Raw genomic sequence first — 16,716 nt, 5'->3', positions numbered from 1 at the left:
GGGGCGTGGTTACCGAGAGGGGGGCGGGGCTTGAGACAGAGGGCGGGGCCGCGGCAGTGCCCGTGCGCGGCGCATGCGCGGTGGGCGCGGCCGGGCCGTGTGAGCCGGGCCCGTCCCGCCCGTCCGCCCCCGGCCCGGCCCCGGTGAGTGCGGGGGGACCGGGGGGCACCGCCGGGGGGGGACACACGTGGGGACACCCCGGGGACCGCGCGGCAGCCCTGGGGAACCGGCCCGGAGGGAATCCGGGACCTCCCACCCCACACACACACACATGGGGACACTGGGAACAGCCCTGAGGTAAAATGTGCCCCCGCCCGCATTATGGGGTCACACGGACCCCCGGTGGGCGGGAGGGGGTTCTGCCTGTGAGTAACTCCTTAGGAAACCTGCAGGGCGGTTCTGGCCCCGCAGCTCAGGCCCCGCCGGGGTTTGACTCGGAATAACCAAAACAACCCCCTTTTTTTAATAATTATTTTTAATTGTTCGTGCCCTGCGCCGCGGCGGCACCACCGACGTGCCGGGGCTTGTGGCTCCGGAGCCGCCGGGAGCTCCTGCCGGGGAGCGGTGAGAGGGTTGAGTCCTGGTGGGAGAGCACGAGTGTTTTCCCTCGATTCCCTTGTTTTTATTTCCGTGGTGCTTTCCAAGAGCTGTTCCGCAGACCCTGTGGAATGAGCGGGACGGGTCCACTCCCAGGCCCTTCGGAGGAGGGTCGGAGGGCCGGGAATGCTGTGAGAGGTCACCGGGGTTCGATTTAAGCTGTAATTCCCGCTGTGTTCACTCCCCGCAGGCTCCACCTGTTTCCCGTCTCTCCAGGATGAGAGAGGCCTGGGCCCGGCTCTCCCCCTCTCCCTGTAGTTGATAGTTTGGGAAGCAGAGGTGATGCTGGAGTCGAGATGGCCGACAGCGTGAGAACCTTCCTTCATGACCTCGTCAGGGTGAGCTCCGGGTCCCGTCCCGTCGGGAGCACCTTCCTTCCCAGGGCGCCCGGCAATTGAAGGAAAAGGGGCTCCAGGTGTATTTTAACACCATTGTTTGGTGTGTCTGTTGCTGCTGAATCTCTGACGGGTTTCCCTTGGGCACAAATTAGTGTCTAATATGTTGTTGTTGTTATCATACTAATTTTCATTATTAAAATGTATAATACATATAAAGTGTATAATACATATAAAATATAAAATATACACGAAGTATATAAATATAATATATATATCATAATATATATATAATATATTATTATATACTGTATAGTATATAATATATTATTATAAACAAAATGTATACTGTATGAAACATATATATTAAATCTAGAATATATATAAAATAGAATATAAATAAAATATAATATAAATAAAATGCATAATATATACACAATATATGATATAGATGAAATATAGAATATATAAAATATAATATAAATAAAATGCATAGTATATACAAAATACATGATACATATAAAATATAGGATATAAATGAAATGTATAATTATACAAAATATATGATACATATAAAATATAGGATATTAATAAAATGTATAATTATACAAAATATATGATACATATAAAATATAGGATATAAATGAAATGTATAATTATACAAAATATATGATACATATAAAATATAGGATATAAATGAAATGTATGATACATGTAAAATATATAATATATATGAAACATACTATACATTTCATATATACTTTACATTTATAATATATAAATACTCTCTATTGATATATGTTAATGTATACATTATGTTAATATTACAGTTAATATATTAATATTACAGTTGACTATATTTAATATACAAAAAGTATTATGACTGATACTATTATGTAATATGTCATACATTCTAATTATATTTAATATATATTATATATTCGTAATATAATATATATTAATAATATATTAACAATATATTATAACCATTATATATTAATAATATATAATATAATATATATGATATTATATATTAATAATATATTATAACCATGTCCATGGCAGCTCTGTACCAGCAATAAGGTCTGTGTGAACTCGCTGCTCCCACCCTGCCTTCCATCATCCAGGGGTAAATACAGCCTTAAAAACTGTGCTGTGACACTGAGCACCAGCTCGTGTCCAGAAGTAACTTGTGTTGGGAAACTCGCTGGGTTTGATCAGACACCTGTGGTGGGAAGAGTTGTGTCCTTTCCTGGTGCTCCCACACCATCTTCCCAACGTGGAGTAAAGCAAAACCTCTGGGCACACTCCTAGTAACAGGTTTGCAGTGATGTGGCTGGTGGGAGGATGTTTCTGGGGTGAGGAGAGATGCTTTTATTTGTGAAGGAATGAGCATCAAACCCATAGGTATAGTCAGACTTTGCACATCCCAAATATTTGTGTAATTCCACTTTATTGGCCTCAAAGTGCTGGCAGGGGATGAGGGTCCTCCTGCCAGACAGGGCTGGGAGAGATCCGACTCTTTGGCTTCTGCCAGGGTTATAAATAGTGCAGATTGGAAGAGAAATCACACCTTTACAGAAAAATTACTGCTGCTCCTGGAGATGCTGGAATGAGCAGTGATTTAGGTCACCAGACCATGGAAAGAGGTGGTGTTGCTGCTCCAGGCCTTGGCTCCGGCTGAGCCGGGTGCTGCTTAGCCAGGGAGCTGGGCCAGCCATGCAACCAGGAGGGCTCTGATGGCACATCCCATTCCTCCTCTCTCCTTGTGCTGCAGGGAATTAAGGACTCCATCTGGGGCATCTGCACCATCTCCAAGCTGGACGCCCGGATCCAGCAGAAAAGGGAAGAGCAGAGGCGCAGGAGAGCCAACAGCGCGCTGGCCCAGCGGAGGTTTCACATGGAAGAGAAGAAGCAAGAGAAGTGAGTACAGGGCCCAGCAAGTCAGAAATGGGGTCATTCCCTTCTCCTCTGGTAGCCAGAGCCAATAAATGGGAAAAAGGTGGCGTGAAACTTCCTTTTTCCACTGCATAATGGAGCTGGAGCTGGAGCTGTGAGATAAGAAGTCGGACCTTTTATGTTTCATAATTAGCTTGAATTGCCAGTGGAAGGTGTGGAGCTGTGCACGCTGAAAGAACATGGATTTATGGGTTTGTTTTCCTCCTGAATCCTCGTCCTGCCTCAGATCCATTGTTTTTTCTGGTAGTCATGGGATCAGGGAAGAAGCAGCAGCTCAGATCCATCTCTTTTCCCCAGGCCTGCGGCGTGTGGAGCTGCAGAATCTCAGTGGCTCTGGAAATGCCAGAATTATCTCCACGTGGGAGCAAAGAGCATCTGTTCCCATGTCTGACTCCCAGACTGCGCTGGGATGTGTCTGTGCTGCCCTGATTACACTGGGCTGGCACCTCACACGGTGGTTTTGGGAACGTCTGAGACACTTCCCAGTTTTTCTGCCCAGCAGGGTGGTAGGCTGGCTGAAAGGGGAAAGAAAAGTCTCCCTGGATCCCAGTCCTCCCTAGGGCTTCACACATGGGCTGCCCCTGAGGAATAATATAAATTTTAGGGGCACTAAACAGCTAAATTTTGCTGGTTTTCATTGTAACAAAGTCCCTTTGGTAGCAGGAGCTGACTGGGAAAATGCTGCAGAGTCTCACAGAGCTGCTCTTGTGTGTCCAGATAGTGACACCAAAACCACCCTGAGCTGAAACAGTCTCTGCTGAGACCAAAAACACCCAAAACTCCCTAATTTTATTGCGGCAAGAGTTTAAGGAGAATGATGCCTGAGATCTCCAATAAATGCTTAAAAACCTGGAAGAAAGCTTTGCTTTTCTTCCGTTTCAGTGCAGATTGTGGGAGTTAATAAAGGCTGAAAGAGTCTCCCTGATGTAAATCTTGTAGAGAGGTGGTGTGAGTCTGCGTGGGGATTCCTTCTGGGATTCCCCTGTTTGGATAGAATCAGGTGCACCACTGTCGTGGAGCTGGTTCTTGGGGACATTTCCAAGGTGTCCCAAGTGTGGGGCAGAGGCTTTGTCCAGGTGCTGGGACATTAACAGGTCTCTCTCCTGCAGTGAACCCCGGATAGTGAGCCGGATATTTCAGTGTTGTGCCTGGAACGGAGGTGTCTTCTGGGTACGTGGAGACTTCTTATTGTTTATGTGTTTTATTTTAAAACCCCTGTGAAAACCCATGTCCTGCTCCAGCCCTCATGCTGAGAGCTGTTGGTGTGGCAGCAGGAATTGCTGGATGTTCCCATCCCAATGCTGTATTTTAAGGGATTCACTCTGGGATATAGGGCCATAGGCTTGCTCAGGAGACCCAGTAATGAACCCATGAGCTGCTTTTCCAACTCTCCACCAAAATATTCAACTCCTGCTCTGCTGCAGCCTGGGATACTGCTTTACCAAGTGGATATTGATGTCCTAAAGACATTTCCTTGGCTCTGACCTTCCCATGGCTGTGTCATGAGGCTGATCCTAATGGAGACGACACTTTGCAGCCTCATAAATCACCGGCTTCGTTCTCCCATTGCACTGGGGCAGAGTACAAGGGATGGGCATGGAAATGTTCAAGTGCTCAGCTGTAGATTGTGGCTGTATTTAAGCAGAGATCCTTGTTCCTCTGTGTTTATGAATCACTGGGGGAGGAGAGGCACATCTGCCTTCGGATCCACGGCCACAGGAGCACAGAAATGACCGTGCAGAGCCTCACTGAGAACCCTTGTTGTTTGTTTTTCCCTGCAGCTGAGTCTCTTCTTGTTCTACCGAGTGTTCATCCCCGTCCTTCAGTCGGTCACGGCGCAGATCATCGGTGGGTGCCTTTCCCCTCTGGGTGTTCTGGGGTGCTGAGCAACCCATGGATGAGTTTTGGGGGTCCCAACACCCACTGAGCTGTTCCTCCTCCTCCCTGTACCAACCCATGCCATCATTAATTGTTCAGTAGAAAAATCCAGCCATGGATCACCCTGCTTGACAGCCTCTGTGTGTTGGGGATCCAGCCCGTGGGTTTTACCACTCAAAACACATTTGTCGGTGTATTTTTGCAATTAAATAAAAAAGCAAGTGGGTGAAAACGTGCTTTTAGAGACATTTAAAGCACTGCAGTCAGGAGAAATTCCCTGGAGGCTGTGCCAGGGAGCTTTTGGAGGCTCCTACGCCAGTTCCTCATAGTGTCCCTGTCTCTCTCCCAAAGGTGACCCGTCCTTACACGGCGATGTCTGGTCCTGGCTGGAGTTCATCCTCACCTCCATTTTCAGCGCTCTCTGGGTCCTGCCCCTCTTTGTGCTCAGTAAGGTTGTCAATGCCATCTGGTTCCAGGTACGTGACAGGAACCTGGGCCCTGCCTGGAGCAAACGGGGGGAGTTTCCTCGCTGGGTGGTGTGGGGGGGCACGAGATGAAACCCCCCTCCCCAAAATGCACTCTTGGGCGGGCAAAAGCAGCTCGATAACGTCATCCCAGGTTTAATTTCCCTGAAGTTCCTCTTGAGCTCCCTTTCCTCAAGTCCCCCTCTCTGGCAGGACATCGCGGACCTGGCGTTCGAGGTGTCGGGCAGGAAGCCTCACCCCTTCCCCAGCGTCAGCAAGATCATCGCAGACATGCTGTTCAACCTCCTGCTGCAGGCGCTTTTCCTCATCCAGGTGGGAGGAGACACCAAGGAACCACTGTGCTCCACCCCGAGTGGCCCCCTGTGGCGGTTCCCCCCAAATCCTGAGCGTCCCTCAGTCCCCTGCTCCTTTTCCATCCCAGGGAATGATCGTGAGCCTGTTCCCCATCGACCTCGTCGGGCAGCTGATCAGCCTCCTCCACATGTCGCTGCTCTACTCACTCTACTGCTTTGAGTACCGCTGGTTTAACAAAGGTGAGGGGCTTTACCTGGACTGAGGGTTTCTCTACTCAAGGAGTGTCCAATTCTGGCATCAGAGGCTGATTTTCCATCAGTTTTTATATGGAATGAAGGGTAAACATGAGCCAGCAGTGTGCTCAGGTGGCCAAGAAGGCCAATGGCACCTGGCCTGTCCCAGCCATAGTGTGGCCACAGGACCAGGGCAGTGCTGGGCACTGCTGAGGCACCTTGAGTGCTGTGTCCTCTCTGCAGGAGAGACATTGAGGGGCTGGAGCGTGTCCAGAGATGAGAACACAGCTGGGGAAGGGTCTGGAGCACAAGTCTGATGAGGAGCAGCTGAGGGGGGCTCAGCCTGGAGGAAAGGAGGCTTATGGGGGACCTTCTCAGTCTCTGCAACTCTGACAGGAGGGGGGAGCCAGGGCAGGTTGGGCTTTGCTCCCAGGGAACAGGCCAAGGGGAAATGGCATCAAGCTGTGCCGGGGTGGGTCAGGTTGGACATGAGAAGGCATTTCATCATGGAAAGGGTGGTCAGGCATTGGAAGGGGCTGCCCAGGGAGGTGGTGGAGTCCCCATCCCTGGAGGTGTCCAAGAAATGACTGGACGTGGCACTCGGTGCTCTGGGCTGGGAGACGAGATGGGGGTTGGTCACAGATTGGTCTTGATGATTTTGGAGCTCTTTTCCAGCCCAATTGTTTCTGTGGTTCTGTAGTGAGGGTCTCTCCTCCCGGTGGGTCCATTCCCACGGGGTTTTCCCCTTGGCAGGAATCGAAATGCACCAACGGTTGTCAAACATCGAGAGGAACTGGCCCTACTACTTTGGCTTCGGGTTACCACTGGCGTTCCTCACGGCCATGCAGTCCTCCTACATCATCAGGTGGGAAGGAACTCTGGCCCCTCCTCCTCCTCTGGCACCCACCAGACCCACCGAGTGCTTCACATTTTATTTTATTATATTTTTCCCTTTCAGTGGTTGCCTCTTTTCCATCCTTTTCCCTCTCTTCATCATCAGCGCCAACGAAGCCAGGACCCCCGGCAAAACCTAGTGAGTATCCGCCCCTCCCAGCCCCGCTGCCCCCCTCCAGCACCACTCCCAAAACCCCAGGGGGGCGTTCCCGGCATCGGGAGCTGATGGACTCTCTTCCCTTGCAGCCACTTCCAGCTCCGCCTCTTCTCCTTGGTGGTTTTCCTCAGCAACAGACTCTTTCACAAGACCGTTTACCTTCAGTCCGCCCTGAGTGGTGCTTCCTCCTCTCCTTCCTCCTCCTCCTCCTCCTCCTCGCCCTCCCCTGCCAAACACGCGGCTGCTCCGGGGCACTGAGCCGCCACCGCCCCCCGGGGAGGGGGGACACCACGGGCCTCTCCGCGCCCCCAGGGACAGGCAGGACCCAGCCTGATGAGGCGTCGCTGTCGGTTCTGCGTCTCGGGGCGGGGGGGGCAGAAATCTGGGTTTTTAACACCTTTGTGAGTTTGCAGGGGCCGGGTTGTGCCCTGCGCTTGTTTTATAGCGACTCTTTTGTACGCCTTTCCCGTGCCATGTCCCCGCCCCCGGGCCAGTGGGGCTGCCCCCCCCCCCCGCCCCGTTCTGCCGTTGTGTCTCCCCGTGTCCCCGCTGCCCCTCGTCCCCCTTCCCGCTCCCTCCATGTGCCCAAACTCAGGTCGCGGGGGGGGGGGGGCGCGTATATTTGGGAGTCCCCGCTGCCGTCGAGCACAGTGTGTCGTCCCCCCCCTCCCCGTGCATGTACCGTTTCTGTCGGGTCGGGGAAGGAACCGGTGATGACGTTCAAAACACCCCTTTGGATATTTTGGGCCGGTTTATCAACTTTTCTCTAGTATTTTCACACTGAAACATTAAAACGGAGAAACCACGAGTTCTCAGCCGTCCCGCGCCTGACCCTGTGTTTCATGCGGGCGAGGAGGGTACCCCTGGGCCAGGGGGGTTCCCCCGAGCGCCGCCCACGTGGCACCGCCCACGTGGCGGGGCCGACCTGCTTCCGCTTCCGCCCACGTGACGCGCCCCAAGCCCGGACGGACACGTCACGGCTCGCTCCCCGCCGGCCCCGCCCGCCTCGCGCTCCGCCAATCGGGAAGCGCCGTGCGCGGGGGGCCCCGCCCCTCGGCTGAGTGCGCGGCGCCTCAGCCAATGAGGGCGGGTGGCTCTGGAGTGGCGTGTGCGGGGCCCAATGGGGAGCGGGCGCGGGCGGGGCTGGCGGCGGCGGCGGTGAGGGCAGGGCGGCTGCGCGGCGCGGATGGAGCGGGCGGAGGGGCCGCCCTGAGGGACCGGCCGGGACGGGCTGAGGGTGTGAGTGAGGGGGGCGTGGGGGGCGCGGGGGGCGCAGGGCCAGGCGGTGCGGGCTGTGCGCTGTTGGGCGCCTGGGCTGTGCGGAGAGCCCGGGCGCGCGGGAAGAGGCAGCTCTGGGGTGAGGCGTGTCTGGCTCTGAGGGGGATGACGGGTTCTGGGGTGCCCAGCTCTGTGGGGCCCTGGGTTTTGGGGTGGGTGGCGCCGTGGGGTGAGCCCCCTCTCGCGTGGGGAGGGATGGCGGTGGTTGTGAGGGGCTGGAGCCTTGCGGGGGGTCGGGGGTGTGCGGGGGGTGCTCTGTGTCACCCGGAGCTCTGGTGGTGACCGGCCCCCCCGGGGCAGAGCCAGACGTACCTGCCCCCCGCCGTTATCAGCTGCTTCATTGCCGCGGGGCATCCAGGAAATATCCACCGCACGGGGTTGTTCCTGCACCAGTGCCCAGCGTGTGCCCGTGAGAAGCACTTCCAGGGCACGGGAAGGTTTCCTTCAGGCGCAGTTTGTTTGATTTTTTTTTTTTTTTTTTTTAAATCTCAGCCCATCCCAACTGTGTTGTAGCTCATAGACCCTGAACTGGGGATTTACTTACCTGGGACTGAGCCTGCCCAGGGCAGCGGGAGGGGTTTTCCTCATTGATTGGGCTAAAGCAGGGCTTTAAAGAAATCTGAGTGTTTTCAAGAGCAGAAAGGTGTTAAAGCCGTTATTCTCTAGTCACAGTTTCACTTCCTTGGTGTCTGACCCCAGGATTTCTCTGGCTTTTGCTCCACCCAGGGAGGTTGAATTAAACAGCCACGTTGTCTAGTGTGAGCAAAGCTGATTTTTACTCTCCTTGTCTGCATTAACAAACCACTAATACATCTACATATTTAACAAATAATTCAAAGTGGGAGCAACCAGGAGCTGTTTGTACTTGCTGCACGTGAGAAAAAGCACCGATTTCTTGCATTCTCCATGGGTTATATTTTTTGTGCATCACTTGCAGGTGGTGGCTAAACTTCAGAGAGCAGCCAGGGGGGAGGCAGAGGCTTTGCTCAAAGCTTACATGGGGGTTTTGTTCTACACACAGAGAAACAGGTGCATCCTCTGCCCCGGAGAAGTTCTGGGCTCTGTGAAGGGAGGAAAACCAGCCAAGACTTGGGGTGACTGCTCAGGTGAGGGCGGGAGGGGAGGGAGGCACAAGCACCTGGCAGGGCTGAAGGGTGGGCAGGAATGGGGGGTTAAGATCTGAGTTCATGAAGCCTTCAGGGGTCTGAGTTGTTCCTGTTGGTGTCCAGGTATTCCAGGATCCTCAGGCTCTGCCTTGGATGTGAAAAATGACCAAGCTGGGGTTTCTCCGGCTCTCCTACGAGAAGCAGGACACGCTGCTCAAGCTCCTCATCCTGTCCATGGCAGCTGTGCTCTGTAAGTCTGTGTCCTCAGGGATGACCCTGGGGTGGAGCTGACTCTGCTCCTTCTTCTCTTCTCATTCAGGCTGTGAAGTTCTCACCTGCCTTAAAACCATGCCATAATCCTTCTGTGCCTTTTCCTTTGAAAACTGCCTCTTTCTTTACCTTCCCATTGACCAATTTAATACAGATATTCTTTTTATCCAGCAAAGAAGCAGGACAACTGAGCTCGGGGAGCTCTGTGTGTTCACTCTGCCCCTTCTCTGTGTTTGCAGCTTTCTCCACGAGGCTCTTTTCCGTCCTAAGATTTGAAAGTGTCATCCATGAATTTGACCCGTAAGTTTTTCTCAGTTCCTGGGGGCTTGTTGGGTGTTTCCTCTCCTGGAGCACGTGGAATTAGGGTGGTGTGTGCCAGGCTCAGTTAATCCCCATGGAGGATGTGGGATTTGGAAGGCAGGTTTCAGTGCAGCTTGGTTTTCCTTTTCCACACCCAAAATTCAGTCAGTACCCAGGGCTCTTCCTGCAGCCTGGGTCCAGGAATGGCCTGCCATTGCTTTTCTGCTGGAATGGGGTTATTCCCTGCCTGGGTGCTGCAGGAGAGAGGGCTCCTGGGACAGCCTGTGTCTGTGTCCCAGGCTTGTCGCTGATTAAATCAGTCCCAAGGGAGACTATTACCTTTGCAAACCCACTTTTAACCCCCATGGGAGGAGGGAGGAGCCTTTGCAGCCAAGGTTTGGGGGCAGTTGAGGGAAATTGGGCTGTCTCCCTCCGTGTGGGACGTGTGGGATGAGCCCTCACAGCGCCCCATTACCCCTACAGGTATTTCAACTACCGCACCACCCGCTTCCTGGCCGAGGAGGGCTTCTACAAATTCCACAACTGGTTTGATGACCGAGCGTGGTACCCCCTGGGCAGGATCATCGGGGGCACCATTTACCCAGGTGAAGCTTCTGCCGAGCCAAAACACACCTGGCACAAGGGAAAATCGGGAGAGGGGTGGGAGTGCCCATGGAGCACGTCCCTGAGTGCCAGCTGGGGCAGAGGGGAGCTCGGGGATGCGTCCTGGGCAGCAGCTCCCCCCTGGCCAGGCTGTGGAGCGCCCTGAGGAAGGTGTGTCCGTGCTGCAGGTCTGATGATCACTTCGGCAGCGATCTACCACGTGCTGCACTTCTTCCACATCACCATCGACATCCGCAACGTCTGCGTGTTCCTGGCCCCCCTCTTCTCCTCCTTCACCACCATCGTGACTTACCACCTCACCAAAGAGCTCAAGGTATGGGGACCACCGGGGTGCCCCTCACAGGCTGGGGCTTTCCCGAGGAGCAGGGGCTCTTTGCTTTATAGAAGAACAGCTGGGTTGGAGTCTTGGAGGTGACCACCACACTCCTCAAAACCCTCACCTCCTGGGAAGTGGGAGATCTTTTCAAAACTTCGATTCCACACTCAGATTTTATTCCTTTGAGTAATAAAGCCCCTAAACCCCGATGTTTTCCCCCCTGGCTGTGTTTCTCCCAGGATGCAGGGGCAGGGCTCCTCGCTGCCGCCATGATCGCGGTGGTGCCCGGGTACATCTCTCGATCCGTCGCCGGCTCCTACGATAACGAAGGTGAGTTTGTGACCCCCAGGGAAACATTTAAGGACTGCTGGGAAATGGAAAATGGTCATAAAAGTGCTGCAGGGCACGATAGAGGCCCAGGGAGCCCTGCCAGATTTGTGCCGTACGAACCCGACTGATCAGAGATCTGAGGTGTTTCTTGCCCATGCAGGGAAGAAGAGGGAGTGTTTCCCAACTCTGGCAATGGGTGTACCCTGTTCCCAGTATCCTTGTTTGCCAATCAGTAAGGGTTTTGCCACCTCCACAGACTCCACCTGGGACTGGAGCTACTGCATGGCTCCCCCATGCTTTTATCTCCATTCTGGGAGTGACTGTCAAAGACAGGATTCTCACTGTCAGTGTCTGGAGCAGAGAAGGATCCAGGTTCCTTTCCAGTAGCTGGGCTTTTGCGGGCTGTGTAAGGAGTTCTTGTAGCTGGTGTGCCTGGAAGAAGCCACCTGAGCTGTTACTTGCAGTGAGACACAAACCCCTCAGTGCTTCAGTCTAGAAATTGGAGATAAAACGCTTCTCCCAGGTTTCTCTTTGTACAAGGTGCTCTTCCACTTTCTTATGGAGCATCAAAAGCACTTATATGTATATTTTTCATGGATTGAGTGCTCTGCTGTGCCCCAGGGGTGACATTAAACCCTTCTGGTCCTCCTGCAGGTATTGCCATATTCTGCATGCTCTTGACCTACTACATGTGGATCAAGGCTGTCAAAACCGGCTCCATCTACTGGGCAGCCATGTGTGCCCTGGCCTATTTCTACATGGTGAGTGCCCCCTCTCCCCGTGCCAGAGTGATCCCAACTCCAAGGTCCCTCTGCTTATGGAGATGGGAATCCACAGTGTGCCATTCCTATGGCTGTGTGTCCAGGGAGCTGGAACCTCCATGGAGATGGAAATGGAGTGGGTGCTTGCTTTATTCGTTTCCACTTCCCAAACTAGTGGGGTTTTTGTAAGGTTTTATTAGTAATGTTAAAAAGTCCATGTTTGTGGCACCTGAGATGTCAAGGGTGCTCTTAGAGCAGATCCCAGCTGGCATTGCCATTGGGTGAAAATCCTGCCTGTGATCCCAGGAAAACCAAACCTGCCACATTTCACCTCTGCAGCTGTTCAGTCCTGGAACTTGTGGGTCTGTCTGGTTTGTGTCTCACAGGTCTCCTCATGGGGTGGCTACGTCTTCCTGATCAACCTCATCCCCCTGCACGTCCTGGTGCTGATGCTGACCGGGCGCTTCTCCCACAGGATCTACGTAGCCTATTGCACAGTCTACTGCCTGGGAACCATCCTCTCCATGCAGATCTCCTTTGTTGGCTTCCAGGTGGGCACCAGGAAGATTTGCACACTCGGGGGTGGGTTGCAACAGAACAGCAGTGTGTTGCCACCTTGTTTCCCTTCTTGCTTTGCAGTTGTAAGTGGGTGCTGGCTCCTTATTCCAGCTCTCATGATGCTGATTCCTTGCCACCTTTGGCAAAATGAGCTTTCAGAGGTGCTGGATGACTTTCAAAGCTGCTGATAACCTTCATGGCACTGGTTGCCTGCCATAAAAATATCTTTGGTTTTGATGAAGGCAACACTGGTGCCATTGTGCGTCTTGGTGTGGCAGGAAATGTGCCTGCCTGGCTCATGTTTCCAAGAGAATCCAGTTAACTTTCCGTGTGGATTCTTATCAGAATCAAAGCAGATGTAGGAAAGGGACTCGTGCCAGCTGTGCCAGTCACAGGGAGGGAACATCTGAACATTTTCCTGTGACTTTGGCAGCGATTGTGCCGAGAAGTGATTTGTGAAAAAAGCCAATAACGGGTGCGACAGGGCTCTTGTTCTGCTCTGTGTCTGACCCTGCCCTGCCCCGCTCCCAGCCCGTCCTCTCCTCGGAGCACATGGCTGCCCTCGGAGTCTTCGGCTTGTGCCAGATCCATGCCTTCGTGGACTACCTCCGGAGCAAGCTGAACCCCCAGCAGTTCGAAATCCTCTTCAGGAGCGTCATTTCCCTGGTTGGCTTCGTCCTCCTCAGCATCGGGGCCGTGCTGATGCTCACAGGTAGCCAAGATGGTGGCCATAACGAGTGTTGCACCCCCTTTCCTTGCTTCCAAGGGCATGGAATTTGTCCGTCCTAACTCTGTGTTGCTGTGGTGTCAGTACCTGTGAGCCTCTTCGAAGGGGGAAGCTGGGACCTGCCCCAATTTGTGCGTTAGCAGGGAATATTTAAGCAGCAGCTGCAGGATCTGAGGGGCAGAGACACTGGGCTGGTGCTGCAGATACTGAACCTCGCTCTGTATTAGCAAAGAGATGCCCAAAACAGAGGTTGGGTGGAAAGGAGGGCTTTTTAGGGTAAAATTGCCTTTTATTTCCTTTCTAAAATGGCAGGTTTGAGTAATAGAGACGTTGAACAAGGTCTGGGGTTGCTCATTCAGCCTCACGTGCTTCCCTGGGAAAGCGTGTGTTGGCATTGCCGGTAACTCTCTGCTGGATCGAAAGAGGATTTGTTTTCTCCTCTTTCCTAGGGAAGATCTCCCCGTGGACGGGGCGTTTCTACTCCCTGCTGGACCCTTCCTACGCCAAGAACAACATCCCCATCATTGCCTCCGTCTCTGAGCACCAGCCCACCACCTGGTCCTCCTACTACTTTGACCTGCAGCTCCTGGTGTTCATGTTCCCAGGTGAGTCACCCCCCCCTGAGTTATTCACCAGAGGGTTTGTCCTGCTGAGCCTGGGGTGCTGAGCCTGGGGGGAGTGCTGTGTGCCTGGTTTTATGTCATTTCTGAGCTGACCTGTGTCTCTCCCCCACACAGTTGGTCTCTATTACTGCTTCAGCAACCTCTCGGACGCCCGGATCTTCATCATCATGTACGGCGTGACCAGCATGTACTTCTCAGCTGTCATGGTGAGGGCTGTGGCCTCCTGGCTTCTAACAAAGCTGATTTAATTTATATTTCTGAACTTAAGGATGATTCTTTCCCTCTGAGGGTTCTTCTCCCTTCCTTTAATATTGGCTTTTTGCCCCTCTGTGCAGTGAGGTTGCAAAACTCACTGGTTTGGGTGTTACTTCCCTGAGGCCAGTGCCAGTGCCACCCACTGATTGCTGTTCCTTGTGCCCTAAAGCTGAGCTGAAAACCCAACCAAATTCTCTGGGTTTCCAGGCAGGGACTGCTGACAAATGGCTACCAATGAACCCATTTCCACTCTTCTTCTGGCGCCCCAAGCCCTAAATGTGGTTGAGTTGTGGTATGGAGGCATTTACTAATCCTTGCCTCCACCTAAGATTAATGATTGGAGTCATGTTGGCACATTGGCCCATTTTGAGTGTCTGAGATTGTGGCAGCTCCCCAATTACAAAAATCAGCCACAATTTATCCACAGAATTTGAGGTGCTGGATTAGGAATGGCATCAAATTCCCTCTTCTCTCGCATCTCTGCCTGGATTCCTTCTCTGACAGTTCTGCTGTTGCCGTAGGTGCGTCTCATGCTGGTGCTGGCCCCGGTGATGTGCATCCTGTCTGGCATCGGGGTCTCCCAGGTGTTGTCCACCTACATGAAGAACCTGGATATCAGCCGGCCGGACAAGAAGAGCAAAAAGCAGCAAGACTCCACCTACCCCATCAAAAACGAGGTGCGTGCCGGGCCGGCTCGGGAGGACGCCTGGTCCTGGTGAGGCCGAGTGCGGGAGGCTGATGGCCTCGTCCCTCCAGCACTGAGATCCCGGGCTGCTCCTGCAGGTTGCCAGCGGCATGATCCTGGTCATGGCGTTCTTCCTGATCACTTACACCTTCCACTCCACCTGGGTGACCAGCGAGGCCTATTCCTCCCCCTCCATCGTGCTCTCCGCCCGCGGTGGGGACGGCAGCAGGATCATCTTCGATGACTTCAGAGAAGCCTATTACTGGCTGCGGCACAACACGCCGGAGGTACGGGGGGTTGGGGTGTTGGGGACCCCATATTTCCCACTGAGGCGCTGACAGCACAGCCTGTTTTTGGGTGTAGGATGCAAAGGTGATGTCCTGGTGGGACTACGGGTACCAGATCACCGCCATGGCCAACCGGACCATCCTGGTGGATAACAACACCTGGAACAACACGCACATCTCCCGCGTCGGCCAGGTGGGTCCTTCCCTCGCCCGCTGCCTTGCCTGGCCTTTCTGGGCACCACACGTTGTGGCTGACGCCGTGTTTGCCCCAGGCCATGGCATCGACAGAGGAGAAAGCCTATGAGATCATGAGAGAGCTGGATGTCAGCTACGTGCTGGTCATCTTTGGTGGCCTCACCGGCTACTCATCCGACGGTAAGATCCCTCTCTGAGCTGGGTCAGACCCATCCTGGGGTGCTGGTGCCAGCCGGGGCTGTGGAGTGGAAATAGTGCCAGAATGCTCCTCTCTGGGCCTGCACGTACCTTCTTAACTCTCCCTCAACTCAACTTCTTGCTCTTGGCCACCCAAATCAATCCGTCTACTCACTCCTGACCCCTCTAGCTCAGCTTGACTCCTTATTCTTTTGCCTGAAGTCAACTCTTTGTGCTTTCACCCCAACTCAGCCCCTTGCTCTTGTCCACCCAAGTCAACTCCAGTCCTTGTTCTTTGCCCCCCAACTTAACTCATTGCTCCTGGCCCCAGCTCAACTCAAACCATTGCTCTTGGCAACTCAACTCATTTTTTTACCCCAACTCAACCCCTCACTCTCTGCCCCCCAACTCTCTGCTATCCACCTTCCAGACATCAACAAGTTCCTGTGGATGGTGCGGATCGGGGGCAGCACGGACACGGGGCGCCACATCAAGGAGCACGACTACTACACCCCCACCGGGGAGTTCCGTGTCGACCGCGAGGGCTCCCCGGTGCTGCTCAACTGCCTCATGTACAAGATGTGCTACTACCGCTTCGGCCAGGTCTACACCGAGGCCAGTGAGTCCCCAGAACCACCCCCTGCGGGGCTGACACCGCTTTTGGGGCGCTCCACCACGCCCTGACATCTCCAGGGCACGGTGTGGCAGCGCTGCCTGTCCTTTGCCCTCTCCCAGAGCGACCGCCGGGCTACGACCGGGTGAGGAACGCCGAAATCGGCAACAAGGACTTTGAGCTGGACGTGCTGGAGGAGGCCTACACCACAGAGCACTGGCTGGTCCGAATATACAAGGTACGGCCCCAGGACGAGCCCAGACCCCCCAGTTTGGGGCAAAAAACCATGGAATTCCACCTAATGAGGCTTTTTTTTTTTTTCCCCTGCCCAGGTGAAAGATTTGGACAACCGCGGGTTGTCGAGGACGTAGAGGAGCCGGGGGCGGCCGCGCCGGACACGCACTGACCCAGCCTTGGCCTGTGCAGCAGAGATTGGGGGGTTTGTGGGGTCTGAGGGGGGGCTGTTCCGGGGTTGTTTTGTACCGTTTGTAAGCGCAGGCAGCGGCGGGAGGGCCCCCCTGCCCCGTCCTGTCCCGCCGGGAGTGACTTTTATATACACACAGGGCCGCTGCCGAATCGGGAGCTGCGGCTCTGACCCCGGGGCTGATCGACCGGGAGTCGCAAAGAGGATGAATAAAGAAAACAAAAACAATTAAAAAAAAAAAAGAGAGAGTGGCGATTTTGGTGGGGTTTTATCCCTGAGTTCTGCCAGAGGGACTTTGGGGCTGTTTGGACGCTTTTAATCGATGGGGCTTGGGGGGGCGGGAGAGGTGTCGCGA

The 16,716-nt window shown here is 53.7% G+C and overlaps 2 protein-coding genes across 3 annotated transcripts; both read left to right on the top strand.

The window, feature by feature from the left end:
* Positions 1-58: 58 nt before the first annotated feature.
* On the top strand, positions 59-7,653 carry EI24 (EI24 autophagy associated transmembrane protein). Its single transcript, XM_027710781.2, has 11 exons — positions 59-143; positions 788-935; positions 2,710-2,855; positions 4,001-4,061; positions 4,673-4,739; positions 5,121-5,245; positions 5,447-5,566; positions 5,676-5,787; positions 6,535-6,646; positions 6,740-6,814; positions 6,922-7,653. The coding sequence occupies exons 2-11, from the start codon at positions 894-896 to the stop codon at positions 7,088-7,090; spliced, it is 1,029 nt and encodes a 342-aa protein (XP_027566582.1). The 5' UTR covers positions 59-143; positions 788-893; the 3' UTR covers positions 7,091-7,653.
* Positions 7,654-7,982: 329 nt separating this feature from the next.
* On the top strand, positions 7,983-16,616 carry STT3A (STT3 oligosaccharyltransferase complex catalytic subunit A). 2 transcript variants are annotated; one of them, XM_027710778.2, is made up of 19 exons: positions 7,983-8,071; positions 9,132-9,216; positions 9,340-9,466; positions 9,726-9,786; positions 10,270-10,391; positions 10,578-10,723; positions 10,966-11,056; positions 11,711-11,817; positions 12,204-12,368; positions 12,907-13,087; positions 13,552-13,707; positions 13,840-13,931; positions 14,502-14,657; positions 14,764-14,952; positions 15,029-15,145; positions 15,225-15,327; positions 15,755-15,943; positions 16,060-16,175; positions 16,270-16,616. In XM_027710778.2, the coding sequence occupies exons 3-19, from the start codon at positions 9,379-9,381 to the stop codon at positions 16,306-16,308; spliced, it is 2,118 nt and encodes a 705-aa protein (XP_027566579.1). In that variant the 5' UTR covers positions 7,983-8,071; positions 9,132-9,216; positions 9,340-9,378; the 3' UTR covers positions 16,309-16,616. The 2 variants fall into 2 exon arrangements, with proteins under 2 accessions (XP_027566579.1, XP_027566580.1); XM_027710779.2 differs by lacking the exon at positions 9,132-9,216 and having other exon boundaries at positions 8,021-8,071.
* Positions 16,617-16,716: the final 100 nt, after the last annotated feature.

The sequence above is a fragment of the Pipra filicauda genome, unplaced genomic scaffold (assembly GCF_003945595.2).
Source record: "Pipra filicauda isolate LSUMZ 115617 unplaced genomic scaffold, ASM394559v2 scaffold370_size807399_pilon, whole genome shotgun sequence".
NCBI lineage: Eukaryota > Metazoa > Chordata > Aves > Passeriformes > Pipridae > Pipra > Pipra filicauda.
The sequence above is the reverse complement of the archived record's forward strand: the minus strand, read 5'-3'. Positions and strand labels throughout refer to the sequence as shown.

What these genes read in the sequence shown, in the direction of transcription:
- STT3A (XM_027710778.2), top strand. Translation starts at nt 9,379, where the DNA reads ATGACCAAGCTGGGGTTTCTCCGGCTCTCCTACGAGAAGCAGGACACG. An exon ending in GTCCATGGCAGCTGTGCTCT is followed by an intron (nt 9,467 to 9,725) that starts GTAAGTCTGTGT and finishes CTGTGTTTGCAG; the next exon opens with CTTTCTCCACGAGGCTCTTT. An exon ending in TGTACTTCTCAGCTGTCATG is followed by an intron (nt 13,932 to 14,501) that starts GTGAGGGCTGTG and finishes CTGTTGCCGTAG; the next exon opens with GTGCGTCTCATGCTGGTGCT.
- EI24 (XM_027710781.2), top strand. Translation starts at nt 894, where the DNA reads ATGGCCGACAGCGTGAGAACCTTCCTTCATGACCTCGTCAGG. An exon ending in GAAGAGAAGAAGCAAGAGAA is followed by an intron (nt 2,856 to 4,000) that starts GTGAGTACAGGG and finishes TCTCTCCTGCAG; the next exon opens with TGAACCCCGGATAGTGAGCC. An exon ending in AGGCGCTTTTCCTCATCCAG is followed by an intron (nt 5,567 to 5,675) that starts GTGGGAGGAGAC and finishes TTTCCATCCCAG; the next exon opens with GGAATGATCGTGAGCCTGTT.